Raw genomic sequence first — 24,039 nt, forward strand, 5'->3', positions numbered from 1 at the left:
AGAGAGAGAGTGAGAGAGGGAAGAGAGAGAGTGAGAGAGGGAAGAGAGAGAGTGAGAAAGGGAAGAGAGAGAGTGAGAGAGGGAAGAGAGAGAGTGAGAGAGGGAAGAGAGAGTGAGAGAGGAAAATAATATAAGGCAGAGGAGAGGGGAAGAAGAAAAAAGGTAGATGGAATGAGGAGAAAGAAAAAAGATTGTTTTCCAGGAATAAAAAAAAATGTAGCATAATTCCAATTTTTTTTTTCTTGATACAACAAAAAAAAAAAAAAAAGTATTTCTGCTACAGATTCAAGATTTCAGATTTCACATCTGATGCAAATGTTACCTGACAAGCAATCCTTAATAGAAAGTTCACAACTGCATCACAGTACTGCTTATCAATCGGTTTATTAACATCAGTTGCATTGCGCAGGGCCTTGAAAAAAAGACAAAAAGAAAACATGAAAATTTGCTGAAATTGTTTCACGTGATTTTTTTGTGAATAGTCAAAATTCTCATAAAAACAATTTATATATCTATAAAAGTGAACGTGTGTGTGTATACATCTCCATATGCAATAACTCTGTCAATTTTTAGTCTACAGACTCGAAATTTGATATACAGGGTACTGAGATTAGGGAAAATCTATGTGATCGGTTTTCGGCCAGAAATTTGGCTGTTAAGGGATCAAAGTTCAACGATTTGACCTTTGAGAACTCTACCAAACTCTGACAATGTTGGGTCTAAACACTTGAAATTTTAGATATAGGTTCCTTGGACATGGATCTAACTTAATAACTTGATTTGAGCCTCAAACAATAAAATTTTAAGGAGTCATAATAGGGATCAAAGTTAAAAACAAAAAAATTGACCGTTTTTTTTTTTTTTTTTGCTCAGCATATACCTCCAAACGCGCGGGCAACGCAAGGCTGAAATGCTAGTAAATAATAAGTCTTCAATAAATATTTACTTGATTCTAGATCGTATATTCCTCGAATATTTTCGGGAGCAACTCCCATTCTCAATAGGTAGAAAATGTATATCCACTCTATGTTGCTGCTTTCAGTTTGAAACCAAAAATAAATATCTATCGAACACTATTGAAGTATTATTTATCTGTTTGCAATGACTGATTAATTCCTGCATTGACAAGCCTTCAAAACACACCTCTTACATACATACAAATATATACGTGTGTATATAATTATGTTATCAAAGAATATATCTTTAACAAAGCAAAACAAGATAAGAAAAGCTCAACACTATTAAGAGGAGCAAACAAATATATTAAATGGAAGATGAGGAATAAAACTTATGGTATTTTGAAGCTTGTTCGTGTCAGAGTTTATGATGAGTGGTGATTCAAGAAGTTTTGTGTGGTCTATTTAGAAGAGTCTAGATCGTTTGGAGTTAAAAACATGATCACATTGCTACGTATGTGAGAGAAGTGCATTTAGTAAAAAAGAAAAAAAAAAAAATTTTTTAAACTTTAAATCTTTCTGTTGATAAAAAAATGTTTCTGACTTACATCACTATTTTGTTCTTGATCATCCTTGATTCTTTGCATTTCCCACTTAATGATCACCTCCGACAATTCCACTGCAAGTTTTCGGTGTTCAAATGAATGCTGAGATGGAAGAAAAAAAAATTCATTCAATTTGGAGAAAATTTAACTTAAAATAAAACTTTTTTATTTTGTAATTAAAAGTGCAAATAAAAACTAATTGTGTTATTTTCATTTGTATAATTTTTTTTAATGTATACTTTACATTTTATTGTATACTTTACATTTTATTGTATACTTTACATTTTATTCCAATAAATCTATATATCTATAAAAGTGAACGTGTCTGCACATTTTCCTTCACAATAACTCTCTCAATTTTCAGTCTAAAGACTCGAAATTTGATATACAGGGTACTGAGATTTGGGAAAATCGATGTGATCGGTTTTCGGCCAGAAATTTCGCCGTTAAAGGTTCAAGTTCAACGATTTGACTTTTGAGAACTCTACCAAACTCCTCCAACAATGTTGGGTCTAAACATTTGAAATTTTAAATATAGGTTCCTTGGGCATGGATCTAACTTAATAACTTGATTTGAACACAAAACAATAAATGTTAAGGGGTCATAATAGGGGTCAAAATTAAAAAAATTGACTTGTTTTTTTTGCTCAGCATACACCTCCAAACACCCGGGCAACGCCGGACACCCATGCTAGTTTTAAATAAAATAAAAACTTTTTTTAATTTTGTTATTAAAAGTGCAAATAGATACTAATTGTGTTATTTTTATCTTTTTATAATTTTATTAATTTTTATGGTATGACTTTTAATATCTTTTTCTTCCATTTCAATAAATCGCTTCAGAACACTGAAGAACAATAGAAGTGAAAGAAATGCTTTGTGTTGTCACCGATTCCGCTAACATTACATCACAAATTAGGAAGCATGTTCGCTGACTATAGCTGCAAATGTTTCCAACCATTACCGATTTGGAGGAACTGATCCTACTACCCCACCTCCTCCCACAATTTAGTTTTTAGTTTTAAATCATGCAAGGTAAAAGCAAGCAGAGCATGCAAGGATGAAAAATTTACTTTCACCATTACTAATGCTTTTACAAAATTTTAAAAATTCCAATGCATAGTTATTGAAAAAAGTACATACAAACGAACGGGGGAAAAAATTGGGGGCAATTTTACCCCTATGGGGACAACCAGATTTATCCTGGAAAATCTATTCTGGCAAAAAGTTACTTTTACCATAACTAATGTTTGTGCAAAACGTAAAAAAAAAGTATGATTATTGAGAAAAGTACAAACAAACAGGGGTGAATTTCTCCTTTGTTGCGGTTGGTTGGTTGTTTTACGGCATATCAACACTTTTTGGGTTATTTAATGCCGAATCCAAAGATTCGGAAGAAAATTTTTTTTAATAGAATATATTTGTTGCTTTCACGGCGGTTTCTATTTAACCCATAGTTGGGACCCTAGCAGGTACTACCACTCCGGGTCAGAGTGGACATGGGAGCAACGGTAATTAAAGGGGGCTCCACACTCCCCAAAGCCCACAAGCTGGGGCCTCACCACTGGATATAGTTTAAGGTCATATCCAGGACCCCCATTGATGGACTTTTACCCTTTGCAGGGGGGCAGTCGGCATATTCTAATGCCCCACCAACAGGGCCCCCTTTGTTGGGGAGACAAAAAAAAAAAAAAAAAAAAAAAAAAAAAACATGATTGTCATTTTATTTATTTATTTTTTTTAAATTTTAATTTGCATCCGATGAATGTTGCCATTTTCTGTTTCGTAGCATTTGTAAAATTTGCTCGTCAACACTCTGCATCATCTGGGAGTTTTCATCAAGATCCGAGCAAACCAGATCGGACGCTAACATACGTTTGGTTCACAAAATGCTCTAGCACCGATTAATCAAATAAAACTTTTTTTATTTGCTTATTTTGTACCTATTTGCATAAAAAAATAAAAAATAAAAAATAAAAAAATAAAAATTTTAAAGGCTTTAAATTTTACGTATACACCATTCCTGTTTATTTTGTACCTATTTGCATGAAAAAAAAAAATAAAAAAAAAAAAAACAATTTTAAAGGCTTTAAATTTTACGTATGCACCATTCCTGAGGAAGGCTTTAAATTTTACGTATACACCATTCCTGAGGAAGGCTTTAAATTTTACGTATACACCATTCCTGAGGAAGGCTTTAAATTTTACGTATACACCATTCCTGAGGAAGGCAGCCATCTTTGTTTAGTCGTGACACAAACAATGTTTTTTTTTTCTTCAGAATCGATCCACAAAATTTAAAAGCTTAAAACTTCTCGTATCATTTGGATTCTTCAGACTATCACGTTCATCTTCAGTGTCATCACATAAACGATGGAATGAGAGAATAAAAGTGAGTTAGAAAAAAAGAAATGTAATATTTTTTTTTAGGTCCACCTCCACCATTTTCTTTAAAATTAAAAGTTTTTGACTATGCTGAATAAGAAAATATCATTTACATTTTGCTGAGAAAATTTTCGAGATATAAAGACCTGCATTATGCACTGTAATTCACTGGTGGCCATTTTTGTGTGTGATAAACAAATCTACTTCTCTGCAACTGAGACTAACCTACACCATTTTTTTTTTTTTTTTTTTTAAATATTTGCGACACAACGAATATCAGTTAAAGTCGGTGCAAATAATTTCCCCCCCCCCCTCCCAAATGGAAGTGTCTATTCTGAAAGCCGTTAATAACATAGGGAGGTTGAGGGGGGGGGGTTATTCTGAAAACCGTTCTTAACATAAAATTATTCAAGGAAGTGAAAAAAGTTGTACACGCACACACATTAATTTCCCAGTTGTGAAAAAAAAAACAAATGTGGATTTATTTCTGCGAAGAAACAGTGCCAATTACAGACAAGTAGATTTGTTTATCGCACATGCATACAAACATGGCCGCCAGTGAATTACAGTGCATAATACAGATCTTTATATCTCAAAAACTACTTGTCTGCAAAATTTAAATATTTTCTTACTCAGTATAGTCTAAAACTTTTAAAAGTTGTCATTTTAAACAAAAAAATTGTGAAGGTGGACCAAATGTAAAAATTTACCCCTCCCCCTCTCCAAAATACAAAGATACTCACGCTAGGAGTGAAGCCCAATCGTTGCAACGAACTAACCATGTGTTGAATAAGATGATGTCGAACTGGATAGTAGACTTTGTAGTGTCTAACGACTAATTGTCTGCAGGAAAAAAAGAAAAAAAAAATTCTTGATTCAAGTTGGTATTTTTGAAACGACAATTTGTATTATTTGAACTTATCTTGTGTCATTCGTACAACGTTTCGGCCGATGCAGCCTTTGGCCTTCTTCGGGTGTATTTTTGTTGAACTCCGGAATTTGCACAGAATTTGAAATGGAACCATTTTAAAATTTGGGAGCCTTAAAAGTAAGGTTACCTATATTCATAGAATTGTCCGCAAGAAATGTGGCATATCGGATAAAACACTTGGTAAATTTAGTAGTAATTTAAAACCTTCTAAGGTTCAATCCTCGTTGCTGGGCAACGTTCAGTATACAATCGTGAATTACTTAGCCGACAGAACGAGAGCATGCCAACTTCGTGGATTAAATAAAAGGGTTGCGTTCAAAATTCTATGCAGATTCTCAAATTCAACATGAAGACTTCATGTGTTGAACAAGATACACATGACGTAGGTCGGAGGTTACATCGAATGAAACGTTGTGCAAACACTCAAGATGAGAACAGTAGTCCGAACAATAAAAATAAGACGAATAACTTTAATTTTAGTCATCGCAGTTCATTTTTGTTTTTCAACTTATTGTGTCACCATTTATATTTTCCTTTTCTAAGCTCCTTACGTGACCATTTTTACCTGCATTAATATATTTTGCGATGAGATGTCCATCATTTATTGACGATTTCTTTATCTGGTCTGATCTATTTTCTTTTCACATTTCTTGCATCCTTTTTTTTTTTTTATTTATATTTGATTTTATTTCTATTGGATTTTTACTATTATTTTATATTTTTTTTATTATTTTATTATTTAAAAATTTTTTTTTAAATTCATTTTTTATTCTTATTTTTTTTATTTAAATTAAAAAAAAAAATCATCCATCCATACTCACTCCATCACAAATTAAAAAAAAAAAAAAAAAAACAGCACAAAAAAATTTTATACAGGGTGGAATGATAAAATTGTCACTCTAGAAAAGGCAACATGATTCCATTTCTGTTAAATGAAAACCATCTACTAGTTGGCCAGTTATGTACAAATCCCAAAAGCGATAGAAGCCTTCTATCGTATCTGAAAGTGACACAATGTTCAACAAGTGAGATCGGAGATGCGCCACCGTTAAACTCATGCTCTCTATTGATCCAAGTTATGAAAACAGGACCATTGCCAGCACCCTCAAAATTCAAATCTGGACAATTTAACGCATGCGGGTATAGCTCAAAGTTTTCGACCACGGTTATGGTGTGGTTTCAAGTGAGGGCCACATTATGCCACCTCACATCTTCAAAGTCGGCTTGAAAATCAACACCAAACTGTACCTGGATGTGCTGAAGAGTGTGGTGATCCCCTGGTGCAATCAGGACGCTGCTTAATGTGGCAGCAGGACTCAGCACCTGCCCACAAGCCCAAAGAGACCCAGGCTTGGCTTCAGAAGGAGTGCTACGACTTTGTATCTTTCTCTCAGTGGCCCCCTTCCTCCCCCAACCTGAACCCACTGGACTACTTCGTTTGCTTATATGTCGAGAACATCACCAACATGACCTCCCACAACACTAAAGGCAGCCTAATCATTGAGTATTCGCCGAGCTCCCACCAGTGCTTATGGAAAAGGCATGCTTCCAGTTCTGGACCTGTATCAAGATGGTGATGGAGGCTATAGGCAGCTACATTGAATACATCGTCGCGTGAACTGAATTGATTTTTTCGATAAGTTTTAAAATAAAGCTGAAGTCTTTTCTTTAGAACATTTTTATCATTCTACTCTTTATACTCATATTTAAAAGACGTTCCACCAAAAATTATGCAAATTCATTAAGTACATTTCTTTTTTGAAGAAAGAACATTTTAACAGCAGCAAAGTGTTTCGGCCATAATTTTCTGATTTCATTGAGGACATAATTCAAACAAGTTTTATTCATAATATTATTTAGAAATCACTTATCGATCAAATTTGACTTTATAGATGTAAAAATACTTTTTTTAACCTATCAAGCATGCACATAGTTTTCATGCAATTTTTTTTTTTTTTTTTCATATTGGGCTAAAACTGGATAAGCACTTTTTGTAATATTCATTTTATGTCTGTCTACACAGACAACCATTTATATATTAGATAATGTTTTATTTGCCAGGAACTCATTTACAATTAACGCAGTCACGTGAAACTATCATAATGTGCATGCACGTTGTTAAAAATAAAAAAATACAAAAACAAAAACCCACAAAGTTGGTATATAAAAGTAAAAACAAAAAAAAAAAAAACCCCAAAAACTACAAAACAAAGCCCCCCAAAGTTGGTATATTCTTGACCAACATTGTTCTGGATCAACAATATCTAAAATTAAAAACAAACAAAAAAAAAAAAACATGAATTCACTGAAGGTTAATTCAGACAAATTTTGTCAGGGAAAGGGTTACCAGCTTCTTTTTAGAGTAGTCTATTATATGAAAGAGTTGTCCATGCATATGTCTACCTAGAGAGGAATGGGCTGGGCTGGGCAGAGGAGAGGGGAATGAGGAGAGAGGGAGTAAACAGTTTGTGAAAGGGGGATATAGAGAGCCGAATAGAGAGATGGTAGTTTTAATAGAAGTATACTAACCCGGGTGCTTGGCGTTGCCTGGGCGTTTGTAGGTGTGTGTTGAGAGAAAAAAAAAAACAGTACGAAGGCAGGCTCGAACCCCTACTGCGGAGGAGGAAAAGAAAGTGCAAAAAAAAGTGACACGTTAGCTGTTGCACCCATCGCCAAACCGGAAGTGACGTAGGTTTAAAATAAGGCTAGATAATCGAAAAGAGGCAATGACTTTCTAAAGTATTGACGAAAAAAGCCATCCCAAAAGTGCTCAGTTGAGGGTGAAGGAATTAATGTTTTGGGCCAATTTTTCGATATTTGTCGTCCAAAGGGTTGAGCTTCAAAATGATACCAATCTCGTGAAAATCTGTCGCCTCTATTGAAAGTTTTTGTGAGGCATACAAACATACATACATGTATACATTTACACAGATTACACTTTTACTCTGGACAATGCTGGGTAACCGTGTGAGTGTATTATACAAAGAGCAGTTGTCTGTTTGCAGGTTCAGCTGAAAGTAAAAAACTACAAAACACCCACAAATGTGATATATTCTTGATTGACCCCGAATGAATAATATCTGAAACTTGAAAATAATTATTTATTCTTTGAGGATTAACTGGGCCAGGATCTGCCACCAAGAGATGCCTAGCTGAACATATCTGTAGACAACTGTCGGTTGTATAATAGACTAGTCTAGGAAAATGTCAGCATTTTCTTTCGGAAATAACACTGAAAACTATATTTTAGATATTGATTCAGAACAATGGTCAAATATACCAACTTTGTAGGTTTTTGTTTTGTAGTTTTTTTGGGGTTTTTTTTTTTTACTTTTATATACAATCTTTGTGGGTATTTGTTTTGTAGTTTCCAATGTCATCTATAATATAAATCTCACCTGTCTGTTTAAATGTATGTATGCATGTTTGTCTAAAACTTGAGACAGATTTTCACGAGCTTGGTATCATTTTGAAGCTTGACCCTTCAGACAACAAATATTGAAGAATTGGCTGAAAACATTAATTCCTTCACTCTCAACTGGACACTTTTCTACAGGGTAGGGTCGCTTTTTTTACCAATATTTTCAAAAGTCATTCCCTCTTTTCGATGGACTAGCCTTAATTTAAACCTTTGTCACTTCTGGTTTAGCAATGGACACAACAGCAAAGATGTCACTTTTTTTTTCACGTTCTTTTCCTCCTTCGCAGTACGAATTCGAGCCTGCCTACTACCACTTTTTTTCCTTGCTCAACAGACACCTCCAAACACCTGGGCAGTATTTTCAATATAAAAGAAGTGAAAAAGGAGGGGGGGGGGGTAGAGAGGGATAGAAAGGTTTAATTACAACTTTGCTTTGAGTATCACCAGCTAACCCTACTAGTTAATTCAAAATCATACAATCAAGGCAATAAGTTATTTTTTTTTTTTTTTTTGCAATGTCATCAATACTTACAACAAATGAACAAGTTGGGGTACAGCATGGCCTTCTTCGACAATTATTTTCTTTGTCCAGTGTGCAAGCATTCCCTGTAAAAACAAAAAGAATACATTTAAAGATTCAATCCAGCCAATCATTTGAAACAAGTTATTCAAATTTTTCACAATCATTTGAAACAAGTTATTCAAATTTTTCACAATCATTTGAAACAAGTTATTCAAATTTTTCACAATCATTTGAAACAAGTTATTCAAATTTTTCACAATCATTTGAAACAAGTTATTCAAATTTTTCACAATCATTTAAAACAAGTTATTCAAATTTTTCACAATCATTTGAAACAAGTTATTCAAATTTTTCACAATCATTTGAAACAAGTTATTCAAATTTTTCACAATCATTTGAAACAAGTTATTCAAATTTTTCACAATCATTTGAAACAAGTTATTCAAATTTTTCACAATCATTTGAAACAAGTTATTCAAATTTTTCACAATCATTTGAAACAAGTTATTCAAATTTTTCACAATCATTTGAAACAAGTTATTCAAATTTTTCACAATCATTTGAAACAAGTTATTCAAAATTTTTCACAATCATTTGAAACAAGTTATTCAAATTTTTCACAATCATTTGAAACAAGTTATTCAAATTTTTCACAATCATTTGAAACAAGTTATTCAAATTTTTCACAATCATTTGAAACAAGTTATTCAAAATTTTTCACAATCATTTGAAACAAGTTATTCAAAATTTTTCACAATCATTTGAAACAAGTTATTCAAATTTTTCACAATCATTTGAAACAAGTTATTCAAATTTTTCACAATCATTTGAAACAAGTTATTCAAATTTTTCACAATCATTTGAAACAAGTTATTCAAATTTTTCACAATCATTTGAAACAAGTTATTCAAAATTTTCACAATCATTTGAAACAAGTTATTCAAAATTTTCACAAACAACAAAAAAAATTCTATTACATCATCATGATCATATTCGGTTTAGCATCCGTTTTACATACTGGTTTGATACTATCGAACCCTCTCCGCCCATACTGGACCTGTGCCGTAGTGGATGAAGTACGTGATAAAATTCAGGACGCTTGTTAAGATAGAGTCGACAGATCAATTGTTTTAAAATATGTCGTTTTAAGCAAAAAAATATTACGTACTGAATTGTCATGCTGAAAATAGTAATATATACAAATATTATGAAGAAGAAAAAAAAAATCGAATAGAAAATTATAGTTAAAAGTAATTTTTACAGAAATTTGGGTAAAATTGCGTTTTTCTTGGATGTTATAAAGTTATAAAGTAGATGGTAAGAATCAAGAGTCTACACACAGGGGACATAACTCTGAACTTATTTTAGATTACTTGTTAATGGCTGAAACATTTGTTGTCTATAGCGATGGACTTTTTTTTTTTGTTTACTAAAAACAATAGTTGTTCTACTCTACGAAATTTCATAATTTTTGGATATATTACTTCTTTCTTAGAACTGCATGCCTGTGGAACTATTCTGTCTGCCTGCTTCTCACCTGACTACAACTTGGATGTCTTCAAGTTCAACGTTAACAAATTCCTAATGAACCGCCCCCTTAAGTAAACACTTTCAAATCTCCACACTAACGGAATGTACTTCCAATAACCCTTATCCCTGAGTGGCTTCCGGGCCTTGATAAGTGGTGACCACCGTGTAAAAAAAAAAAAAAAAGAAGACAATTAAGTACATTGTATTGTTTTTGCTTAAAATAATAATAGAACAAAGACAGGCTTGCAACGTTTCTTCTGTGGGAAAGAAGTTGCCGGGAAGAGAAAAGAGCATCCCCTACGAGGCTATGAAGTCTATTGTGAACTCAGTTGTTAAATGTTTCTAGCAACTTCTGCTCACAGGTGGCAACAGTCATCTCCATCCTAGGACGTATTTGGCTTTTACACGGCTTTACACGAGAAATTATTTTCTAAGCTGAGACAAGATTTTGTTTTTTTTTGTTGTTAGCTGAATGCCATTCCAGTTAGGTGATGAGGATGAGTGCTTTTATCGAAACACCATTCCTAGATGAATGCTTACTAAGGATAAAAAGCGCTTCAACTAACCTAAAGCTGGATTAATTTTTTACGTACAAGTCCGACATATTTTTTTTTCTTTTACTAAGACTAGTTTTACATGTTTTTGTATGGCTTGTAAAAAAAAAAAAAAAAAAAAAAAAAAAAAATTTGAAAAAAAAAAAGAAAAAAAAAAAAAAAGAAGAAAACTTTCAAACCAACCTATGGCTTTATTCAAAGTACATGACCTGAAATGCAATGGATTTTCTTTGGAAGTCATTTATTTAATCAAGGCAAGATTTTTAATAGACCAGATGCACTTCTGTATGCCAGCTATAAATTAATATTTACTTCAAGTTTAAATAAATTTGTCTAAATATATACACACATCTTATATAAAGTACATTATTCAAGAACTATACATAACATTGTTGAGCATATTTACGTTTTGCCGATCTAGTACTGGTGGATTGTTTCGTTTTAAAACAAAAATACTTTATATACTGTCTTTTTTTAAACGGACAGTTATGTGAAAGTTTTTGTGCAATTATAATTCTTAAATATTCGGGGTGAAACTTGTTAAGCATGTTTTTAAATTCATTTTTTATGTCTATACAGAATTTTCTGACAAAAATGAAAGCCACAAAAGTCCTCAAAGCCTTAACATATTTAAATTTGAGTTCAACACCATGCAAAACTGCTAAATAGACATACACAGAAAATTTTGGACGAATATGGTAAAATAGTCCCAAAAATGGAGTGTTTTTATTAGCCCTAAAAGAGCCCCTGGGGCACACCAAAGAGTTATTGTGAAGTATAGACAAACAAAATTATATAGAAATTAGTTAGTTACAAATTTTCAAGCAGTTTTATAAAAATCCAAGGCATCAATTTTTTTTTTTACCAAAAGTGTCAATTTTAGCCATTTTAACCCGAAAGGCATCCCTAGGGAGGCAACCAAAGTTTTATTTATGTATTAATTTGGAAATCCTAATGATTCATCTTCTAAAAATGATTTCAATTTTCTTAAAGTTATGGTAGTCTTGGTGGGAAGAGAAATTATTTTATATATGCTGTACAATACCTGTCAAGAGCATGTTGAATTGTTTTATATACATATATAAATTACCTGCAGGTAGGTAAATTTATTTTAAATATGTGTTGTACATTACCTGTCCTTGTGAAGGTAAAATTATTTCATATACATGCTGTAAATTACCTATCCTAGGGAAGGCAAAATTGTTTCATATACATGCTATAAATTACCTATCCTAGGGAAGGCAAAATTATTTCATATACATGCTATAAATTACCTATACTAGGGAAGGCAAAATTATTTCATATACATGCTATAAATTACCTATCCTAGGGAAGGCAAAATTATTTCATATACATGCTATAAATTACCTATCTTAGGGAAGGTGTGATTATTTCATATATGTGTAATACCCATCCTAGGGCAGGTAAAATATTCTTTTGCTCAAAATAGCAAATGATACATAGCCATTAAAAAAATCCTCTAAGAATAAAAAATATATTCAAAATCAACTTCAATTTTCTCATTGTTTATACGGTCCTGAGCAATGTTCTGTTACTTTATTATCATGTTTAATGTTTGTGCAAAATTTCAAAAATTTCTATGGCGTAGTTATTGAGAAAAGTACAAACGGACAAGGGTGAATTCACAGATCCATCCTCCTTTTGTCAGAAGACCAAAAATGTATATGAAATCTGTAGAGTGTCCAAATTAAATTCTTATCGAACAAAATTAAATTTTTTCCATAATATGTATGATTTAACTTTCATGAGAACAGGACTCCTCCATTTTTTGCCACATCTCATCTGGTGGGAATAAAATTAATCAAAAAGTTTAATTAAATTCTTATTGAACAAAAAAAGTTTAATTAAATTCTTATTGAACAAAAAAATTTTAATTAAATTCTTATTGAACAAAAAAATTTTAATTAAATTCTTATTGAACAAAAAAATTTTAATTAAATTCTTATTGAACAAAAAAAGTTTAATTAAATTCTTATTGAACAAAAAAATTTTAATTAAATTCTTATTGAACAAAAAAATTTTAATTAAATTCTTATTGAACAAAAAAAGTTTAATTAAATTCTTATTGAACAAAAAAATTTTAATTAAATTCTTATTGAACAAAAAATTTTTAATTAAATTCTTATTGAACAAAAAAATTTTAATTAAATTCTTATTGAACAAAAAAATTTTAATTAAATCCTTATTGAACAAAAAAATTTTAATTAAATTCTTATTGAACAAAAAAATTTTAATTAAATTCTTATCGAACAAAAAAATAAAAAAGGAAAAGAAGCATACGTTTCCATCTTCCATCCTTCCTGGAAATGCAGGTGTGAGAATCTCCAAAGCTTGTCGGACTACAGCTCTCGCTTCAGCAGCATGAGCTTTCAACAAACTATGGAAGACCTGAATTGAAAGAAATAAAATATAAATTTAATCAAGGAATCTATAAAAATAAACAAACTTTGAGTTTGTATTACAATCCACATAGATTCGGAAAAAGTTGTCAAGAAACAAATGTATAACAAATAAATGTTACCAAGGGAAAGATAAATTACTCTTCTACCTAGCTGGATAAGCAGTGTTTTTAATTAATGTAAAATTAATATCTAGCTTGAAAAACGAGTAATGTCAACTGGTTACATGAGTATAAGAAAAAATGGCTGCATAACAAATTTTTCCTTGTGCTCGTGTAATCGGTTGATATTGTTGTTTGAAACAAACATTTTACAGTAAGTAAAAAACACTAAAAACCTATCCAGATAGGTAGAAGAGTAACTTATCTTGCCTTTGGTAACATTTATTTGTTATATATTTGATATTTTTACCACTTTTTTGAATCTGGATTGTAAAGCAAACCCTAAATTTTTAAAAATTTTTAATCATCAACAAAAAAATATTCCTCAAGGACTCAATATCCTTTTAGACAGAGCGATAATGCAAAAGTAAAGTTATTTTTCTTACTTTTTTTTTTTAAAACATTTTCACCCCAAACAAGCCACATTGTCACTTTGGTGTAAGGGGCTACTATCAGGGACATAAGCTACTGGGGAACTATGTAAGTTGGCAGTAAAATGTGGGTTCACGTTACACTTGGATTTCTGCATGTCAATACAGTTGGGGAAGCAGGGAGCCGGAATGGAATTCCAAAGTCTAGCGGTTCTGAGGAAGAAACTATTGGAGTAGAAAGCTCTCCCACATCTACTCCACTGTGTAGGGGTGGGATTTAGCTGCTTGTCAGGTTTGTCGAGGGTATTTACATCGTGGGGGCACAAGTGCTTGTAGTTCGTCAGAACATTCACCATTAAAATACTTGTAGAACAAGCAGAGGGACACAACATTTCGTCGGTGGGACAGAGGCTGCAGCTTAGATGCCAGTTCAGGACCTACCAGGTTGTAGACTCTCTTTTGAACCTTGTCTAGGAGTGAGAGACTAGTAGCAAATGCACCAACCCAAATATGACAAAAATACTCCATACATGGACGAATGGTGGCCTTATAGAGGTACAAGATACTTTCGGGCGTTAGTAGCTTTCTAGCACGATAGAGAGAGCCTACCTTCTTCGCAGCAGTCCTGGCAATGCTCTCAATGTAATTCTTCCAACTCATGTTTCCTGTGAACGTTAAGCCGAGGAGTTTAAAAGAAGTACTTTTGGGTAATGTGTTCTTGGCCATTGCTATTGGTGGTAGAGAAGGTTTCTTGTAATTATTGAAGGAAACAAGTTTAGTCTTAGCATTGAATGTGACCATCCATTTTTGTTCCCATTCTACTACAGATTGGAGGTCATCCTCTAGTGTTTCTGCCATTTCCTTAGATATGTGTTCATTTGTTTTCCTGTTATGCCTGTTATAGAGCATGGTGTCATCCGTATATATATCCATCTCACAGAAAATTTTGTCAGGGTGGTCATTTATGAATATTAGGAATAATAAATGTCTAAGGATAGACCCCTGAGGCACTCCCGCATTTATATCATATTGTTTAGATGTACGACCGTCGAGGACAACCTGAATTTTTCTCTTATCTAAGAAGGATTTAATTATGTTAACTCATCCAGTTAAGCTTAAGATATATCTAGAACTACCGCTCTACCCTCCCCTGCTTTATCCAGTGAATGGTATATACATTCAGAGATTACAGTTAGATCTGCTGTGGATTCATATTGTTGGTCGGTCAGAAGTTTAGCATCTGTAAGGTGATGGACTACAGCTTGGTTAATTATGGACTCAAATATTTTAGCAAAAAGTGGGAGGAGGCTAATGAGACAATAATTTACTGGGTCAATTCTTTCACCAGAATTCTTGAAAACTGGTACCACAGAAGCAGTTTTCCAGCAGTCTGGAAAGCAAGATTCATTAAGGCATTTGTTGTAATATTTGTCTTAAAAATTATATATATATATATATATATATATATACATACACTGTAAGTAGTGAAAATATATATGGTAATTTTTTTTTAATAAACCAATTGCTTCAAAACATTAGCATGTTCAGTGTAGCAAGCACGTAATATTTGTCTATATAAATAAAAATTATATCTATGTATATATATACATACAGTAAGTAGTGAAATATATATGGTAATTAAGCTACACAGAATATTCTGTGTTCTATTCTCATGAGAATTTGTCAGGCTTTATATATATATATTTCTGTAGAAATATATATATATATATATATTTCTGTAGAAATATATTTTCTTATATATCTATCCTTATTCAAGCTCAATGTAATTACAGAGCAATATAGAGAATAAATGACATAATGGAAAAATATTAAGGTATTTGCAGCTTCTTTTCCAATTTTCGGATTTTAATCATGTCCAATCACACTTCATTTAATTTTGATGGATTAATTGTTGCTATTTCTTCCGATGAATTAAGGGCAAAATAGATTCACTGATTGATATAATAATTAAGTGATTGATTTTTGCACTACGAAACAGATACTGTCAAGAATCAAAGGTAAAAAAAAAAAGGAAAACAATTTTACCTGCAAGACAATTCTTTTGTGAATAGCAAATTTTGCTATAATGTGAGCCAACAATAAATGTCCATGATATTTGTTGGCAGGGTCGACACAATTGCGAGGCAATAAAGACGGCCAAGCAAACGTCATTAGTCTCCTCAATTTATTTCCTTGCTTTCTGAAAAATTTAAAAAGAAATTTTTTCCATAAGTTTTTTTTGTATCAAAACATTTTTAATATAAACAAAATAATATAATTTAATACCCACTCACAACAACAAACGCCTCTAAAAACCTGATTACCTCCCTTACACCCTTTCTCTTGTAAATACATTTTGTTTATCTGTTCAATAAATTGGGTTTTTTTTTCAATATATGTTGTGTGTCTATCCCTAGACATTATCTTGTATGTAGCACAACGGGTCGATAGGTCGTTGGCTATAATGGCAGGCATGGGTCGTTTCTTGCATCTTCATTGCGTTCTTAAAGCATTGTCGGAATTAATGCCAGGGACCTCATGCTGAAATCAAACGCTTGTACAAAAATAGCTAACATATGCATTTTTATAAAAATATATGATTTATTTTACATTTAACAACTTGGCCTTCGGGACAAGATCAAAGTGTAGTATCTGTTCCGGCAGATACTGCACTTAAGATAATTTGTACCAGTCAATGGAGGGGAAACCCTCTATACTGGGACAATTATTATTTTTGGTAACCAGAGTGCCCCCTTTTTGCCTACTTTTAGGGGAGCTGGTTTTTACCTCACATTAAAAACGGCCTTGTGCCTAATTTGCTCAGTGGGGGAGCAAATAAACACCATCTGTTCTTCAGATGCTGCACTTCAATTTCTTGTTCTGTTAGTGGAGGAGAAATTCTTCACGACTGGGACAATTTTTATTTTTGTTCCTTTTCTCCACATTAAAAAACGACCCTGGTGCCTAACTCTGTCCCGTGGGGAGGCATTGTAAATAGGAACAATGAGGGAGCATATTTAGTGAACTCATTGCATGCACACCAAACTGCTATATCTGTGTCTGTTGCATACGAGAATCCAAGTTTCAAGTGTTTTAAAACAATAGAATTATATTTAATTCATAACGTTTAAACATTGTTTTGTTTTTGTATTCCATCATGAGTTCTTTCGGGTTTGACCTTTCAAATTCAAAGGTCTTATATCGTTTTGACTTGGTTCAATATTATAAACAACTGTCACTCTTGGCTCGAGTCATGCCAGATTGATATATTCTAACATTTTCAAAATCACAAAGCACCTGCTTAACACATCTGCACCTCCCAAGTACAGACAAGTTAGGCACAAGGTTCATTAATGTAGAAGCCCCCAGTCCCCCCAAAAGGGGCGCTTGCCATTGTGCCATTAAAAATTTACTTTCATATATATATATATATATATATATATATATATATATTCGAATGAGAGGAGTTAGAACACAAATTAATCAATCTCGTGGTTCGAAGTCCTCCAAAATATTTTTGGAAAGTAATGTTTTTATATAAAACAACACTCAGCATATCCATAAATAGGATATTATAATTTTTCTTTTCATTTAATAAGAAGGTGGTATAATAAGCAAAGCGAAAAAATGCTTGTTTGTTTAAAGTTTTTATTTTTTATTTCCACTGTTAGAAATATAAGTTTTCCCCTGTTTAACGTCTAATTACCCTGCATTTATCATGGCCATTTTTGTTGATTGGGATTTTTATTTCGACTAGCATAACCACATTTTTACAGACTTCACATTACCAAAAAATGAGATTTAATACATAAAAAATGTGACAATCTTCAACCAATCTGGAACGTAAAAACAAACTTCTTCTCTATTCCAGGAGTACCATCCTAATCAGATACCGGAACCCCATATCCTTTTTCTTTTTTTTGTTCAATCCACTTTTCCAACTACTCTTTACAATGTCTCTTTAAAAGATTTTTATCTTTAACCTGTTTTCAATGTAAATGCTAAATAACAAAATTATATAAATTCATAATAAATATTTTGCTGACGACTTTCCTCTGAGGAGATGACCCTTACATCGAAAATCCATGGATTAAAGAAAGTACTTGAAATGCTGAATTCCTTGTTCAAACAATAAATTTTTGTTTAGAAAATTATATTTTCTGAAAAAAATTTCAATATAAAATATGCAATATATATATATATATATATATATATATATATATATAGTGACCGCCAAATAAATGGAAACATTTTTTCCTTTTCTATTTTCTAATTAATAATAACCAATGCGCCACACTTTTTTCAATAAACTAGATCATACTGTTTTTTCCTAATTCTTTATTGTACAAATCATGTTAACAAAGACTTAGAATTTGGTAGCCCTTAAAAGAGCCGTTTTTGGTAATCCTCTGGGGGGATGCGACTATTAGTTAGGAAGTACATTAGCTGACTATTACCTATTACCTAAAATTCCAGCAGAAAACAGTTTTTTAGAGAACACTAAAAGTCAATACAAACTTGTTAGCGGCATCATGGATATGAGGAGACGCCTGTTCAACTAGCAAAGAGGAGAACTGGAGGAGAAGGATCCGAACAGCATCTGACGTTCCAAACGGGTTCTCCGGGTCAATAACTCGATTAATAAACACACTTATCACATTGTCTTGATTGTCCTGATCCGGACTTGGGGGCCCACCAATAAGGGCTTCACCTTCGCCGTGTTCAAACGCATGCTGAAAGCAGGGGATTATAATGTACTGCAAAATCTGAAAGAAAAATAATCTTTATGTTAAACATCTTTAGGGATTCTGTATTTTTTTTTCCCCCCTCATTTCAACGTATTAACCATGAAAACAATTTACATTCAACAAGGAGATCCGATGTTGCCTGAGATTGAACGATGATCAACGAATGTTTCCCATTCTCATATTTTTATTGTCATCAAAATCGGTGAAATAGATAGTGTAACGTAATCCCCCATTAAGAAGCGTTAGAACTATGCTGAGGTAGCTTTGTATTCCCGGGTTACGCCAGATAACCCAAGGATTTAAGATAGAGAAGATAAATATACATATTTTATTTCATGTCAAAATAGATATTGTTTGAAAATCAGAGAAATGTACTTTTACGGCTAAAAGTTGACGACAGGAAATTTCACTTAGAACCTTGTCTGGCCTTACATGAACCCAGGGTCGGATGTCAGAATTGACATCTGTCCTTGAAAATCATACTTAGATTTCAGAGTGGGAATTGTACCCACGCAAAACCCTGGGGCTTAGGATTTCGTGGAGATTTCGTGGCGAAATCTTATTGGCTGGGGAGAAGTACTACCCCATCCACTTACCTTACTATAAATACGACTGTCGTGCGAAAATTAATCAGAAGAGCGAGAAGAGTTGAGTCGAACAGAGTTCAGATCAGACTAGAGAAGAGATGTGACCCTTCCCCACCTAATCCATCCGTCGGTCGCTGTCTGTGAAGAGAGTTGAGACTTTGAAAAGAACTTACAAAATCTGAATGAGAATTGTAAAAGCATTTGTACATCATTTTATGAGAATTAAGTTGTCTTTCTTCCTGCCTGCCGCTTCAATATTCGCTTTCAGCATACCAGATTATGTAACAACCTCCGAGGAGCCTAGACGACCACGTGCCGAGATCCAGTGAAATAAGAGTCCTAGCCACCTCCTCGAACGAGGCGTTACATAGACTGCCTGCTCGTTGGGAATCTATTGCGGTACACTGGGAGGAAGCTTCGCATGCCTCTCAAAGTGACATTCTACAATACATTGTAGTTTACATTGCACTGTAGAGAACACACTTGATTTTATTAAAATTATTATGCTTATAATAATGGCTTGAATTGAAGTTTAAAATACAAAAATCAAGTATCATGCTCCAATTGTGCTTTAAACAGAAACATTCATTTTGAATGCACCCCTATCATATCAAAGAACCTACTGTTGATTTTATGTCAAGCTTTTCGGTTTGCATGTTAGAACAAGCAGCCAAAGATGAAAGTTCAATGTTGGGAAGAGACCAGCTAATTTTCAGGTGAGCTAGAGGCAGTTTGAACGAGTGCACTTCTCCAATCCATTTGGGGCTCTCGGACTGTAAGGGAACCTGGATGTTTCACTCTAATCTAATCAAGCACCGATCTGCAAGTCCATCGTTCGCATAAGTAAACAGGTACCACTTGCAATTCTCAAGAAAATTTTTTTTTAATAAACATCTATTTATTTATAAACTGGATTCATAGTTTTTGTTTGGCGTGACAATTCTTTGTTGCAGTACCAACTGGATTGTCAAGCAACTTTGGCTCGGCACGATGCATAGTACGATCACAGTTCGCAGCTAGTTGAATGCACAAGATGCAAGTTTACATCATCTGCTTGACCATCAATTGGTTGACCAACACTCCTGACATTAGAGACACGTCAGTGTGCTACCATGTGGTCCTCTGCTCAACAACATCACGAACCCCAATGTTATGTGCCATGGATTTCTTTTATCTTCTGTCTTCATACCATCGTCTCTCACATTAGCAGTTGTGGAGGGGAGTGCACACGGGTTCACAACTATTAAAAAAGTAGAACTACTAAAAAAAAAATCATAAAAAACACATTCTGTTCATGTCAGTTGGGTTCTGGGTGCATGTGTGACACCATCGTGGGAAACTACTCTAAGCTCTATCTGTATAAAAGCCAAGTACATCCAAGGATCGAGTACTGCTGCCACATCTGGGCAGGAGCTGCTAAAAACAGCCTATCCTGCCTTGACAGAGTACAAAATAGACTTCGTGGTTTAGTGGGGGATGCCCTTTTCTCTTCCCTGCAACCTCTCTCCCACAGAAGAGATGTTGCGAGCCTGTCTTTGTTTTATCGTTATTTCCATGGCAGGTGCTCGTCTGAGCTCCAATCGCCCCTCCCCCCTCGCCAATCTTTCACGAGAAACACCCGTCTGGCCGAAACTACTGTCAATAATTTTCCCCACTCTCTATCTGTGCCTAAATCCAAACGTAGATTCCATGAGCAAAGCTTCTTTCTTAGAACTGCATGCCAGTGGAACTCTCTGCCGCTTGCCTGTTTCCCACCTGACTACAACTTGGACGTCTTCAAGTCCAACATAAACAAACTCCTGACAAACCACCCCCTTAAGTAAGACACTATCAAAACCCCCAATACTAATGATTACTACAATACTATCTCATTGATTACTGTACACGCAATAACCCTTATCCCTGAGTGGCCTTCGGGCCTTGATAAGTGGTGACTCCCATGTAAAAAAAAAAACAAGAAAAAAAGCCAGGTGTCTCCAAACTACATGTTGAGTTAAAAAAAAATTTAAATGTAAATATACAATTTATAACTATAATCATATTTTTAACCATTGCTTTTAGTAGCGCTCCTGTGGATTCTAACGATTTTTTTTTCAGGCCTCACTTAAATATTTTTGCTTTAAGGAAGTGGGAGGGGAGTAGAAATTAGTTACAGGACGATTCCAATATTTTTCCTGATTCCGGTACAATTACAGATTCTGATACTTTTATAAATCTTTATTTAACTTTAGAAGTTGTTATTTTCCCCAATTTCTGTAAAAAAAAAAAAAAAAAAAAAAAAAAGGTGGTGGCTAGGACTCTTATTAAAATGTTAAATGTGCAGATATTTTCCTAAACGTAAAATCTTGTGAAGGATGATTTATCGATTTTAGCTTTATTGGAATTTTAAAATCAATAAATATTTTTTTTTATCATTAACACCAGCAATGGAAGATTCTGCTCAAATAAAAAAAGACAATTTAAAGAATCGTTTTGGCATCAGAAAATAGGCACCAATTTTTCGATTCCGAGACCCCCAAATTTGTTGATTTTTACGATTCCCGATTCCTCGTCCTAACACTAGTAGAAATGCGGAAGCCTTTAATCCGATTCGAGTCGTTATGTCAAATGTAAAAATACTGAGGAAAATCTTTAAAAATGGAAGTGTGTGAAACTAGTGGTTTTTCTCTTTTGTTCGGAAAAATGATAAAAAGAATGAGATTTTGAAGAACCAGTTTTCAGTAAAAAAAAACAAAAAAAACTAATGAGTAAAGGTTGTCTTTTTTTTCCTTTTTTTTAATTAAAAATAAAATCTTTTTTTTTTTCTTTTTTTTCGCCTGTACAGCAATATACCCTTCCTCCCCTCAAAAACTTTGGAGGCCTTTTCTCCAAGTGCTACCATTCATATCTTAATATTTCTCTCAGGACAGAGTCAGTTGATATCAGCTTATTTTGATTTCGCAAGGCTTTCTCGGCCTGGTCCAAGCATCTATGATATCCAATTGGCAACTGTCGTTAACCGGACACCATACTCAACCATCGCAAACCCAAGATTGTCCATAAACAGTTTCTGTCTTCATATTTATCGATACATAAACTGGCTCTAAATAAAATCCAATCTTCTGTCACACCTTGATTAACAATCCTTTTTCAGCTGCATTTGTGTACTTTGGTTAACAACTTCCTGCCCATTATTCTGCTGATAAACCCATTTCTCCCTTCACTTTTTCATACTTTTTTTCTTTCTCCCCCACTTTTCAACACTTGAAAATGTGTGTGTGTGTGTGTGGGGGGGGGGGACAGAATCACATCGGCATAAAATAAAATTAGAAACTCGTTGCCATTTTTTTTAGCAGTGATTTAATAAAATATTAACGAACATTGTCTTTGCTTTGTACTTACTTTGGCTTTCAGTTCTTGCGGATAATTTTTGATGTGGAAGAAATCCACAAAAGAAAAGAAAGCTTCTCGTTTCCATTCCACCGGATACGTCTGAAAAAAAAAAGAATAAAAAAATGAATAAAAAAAATTTTTTCTTGAAGGTTCGGTTAAATTTGTATACCATAAATGTGAATATTTGCAAAAATTGGCAGAAACAATTGTTTGTAAATAAAATGTTTTTTTTTTTTTTTTTTTTTTTAATGAACTAAAGATTGTCATGTATTCAAAACATGATAGTTAAAAGATCAGACACATGAATTATTTTTGTAAATATATAAAATTGTACTTGTACAGTTTAATCAAGACATTAAAAAATGAAAATGTTAAAAAAAGGTTATATTGTACGTATCTGTTTTGGACTGAAGATCTCTGAAAAAAAAAAAATTTTTTTACTTAATTTGATCGAGTAGTTTTTTTTTTTTACGGCAGAAAAATGTTTTTATGACAGCTCGTTGAAGGTAGCCATCTTTGAATTTTTTGAACACGCCACGGGGAGATAACTCAGTTTAAAGCGCCAACACTCCCTCCCCATCTTTAATACTAACTTTTCTTCCTAAAAATTGAATATTTTGCTCGGTATCATAACAAAAAAAATTTCTTAACATAACGAAGCTGTTATATGTGTACGATTCATGCATGCAGTCGTGACCCCCCCCAACCCCCAACTACCAATTTTTTCATTTTGACCCTTTAGCAGCCTTTTTTCGGATGAAAACTGATTAAAGTTTTCCACATGTCTGAATACTCTATATACCAAATTTCAAGTCTGTAGATCAAAATTTCATTGAGTATATAGGTTGAGAAGTGTTCTCACACACACACATTCTTTCTTTTATATAGACATATAAAAATTCACCTGCAATCCCTTTTTTAAAATCGCTGTAAAAAATTTAGAACTACTTGATGAAATTAAGTGAAATATTTTTTTTGGATAACTTCATTCCATAATGGATATCTAAAATATGAACTTTTTTTTTGATATTTTCATTTTTTTAATGTCTTGATTAAACCGTACAAGTACCATATCTATATATCTATAAAAGTGAACATGTGTCTGTGTGTGTACATTTCCCTATGCAATAACTCTGTCAATTTTAAGTCTACAGACTCAAAATTTGATATACAGGCTACTGAGATTTGGGAAAATCTGTGATCCGTTTTTGGCCAGAAATTTGGCTGTTAAGGGGTAAAAGTTGAACGATTTGACCTTTGAGAACTCTACCTCCGACAATTTTTGGTCTAAACACTTCAAATTTTAGATATAGGTTCCTTGGATCTAACTTAACATTTGTTTTGGGCTCAAATCAAGTTATTAAGAGATCCTAATAGGAATCAAAGTAAAAAAAAAAAATGGCCGCTTTTTTTTTTTTTTGCTCAACCTCTAAACCTCTAAACACCCGGGCAACGCCGGGCTGAAATGCTAGTAGAATTATAAAACTCTGCAGACCTTGTTTGCTTGCATCTTGTCTTCAACAATCGGATAAAAA

The 24,039-nt window shown here is 33.2% G+C and overlaps 1 protein-coding gene across 1 annotated transcript in view; it reads right to left on the reverse strand.

The window, feature by feature from the left end:
- The window catches only part of LOC145263613 (transformation/transcription domain-associated protein-like), a 334,985-nt gene that overhangs the window by 150,143 nt on the left and 160,803 nt on the right, over window positions 1–24,039 (reverse strand). Inside the window, exon 46 of the mRNA XM_080120456.1 lies at window positions 22,514–22,603. Coding sequence (XP_079976582.1) covers window positions 22,514–22,603 — 90 coding nt within the window. The remainder of the gene's footprint in view (window positions 1–22,513; window positions 22,604–24,039) is intronic.

Source organism: Euprymna scolopes, chromosome 39 (assembly GCF_053919585.1).
Source record: "Euprymna scolopes isolate OS-2025 chromosome 39, ASM5391958v1, whole genome shotgun sequence".
Classification (NCBI taxonomy): Eukaryota; Metazoa; Mollusca; class Cephalopoda; order Sepiida; family Sepiolidae; genus Euprymna; species Euprymna scolopes.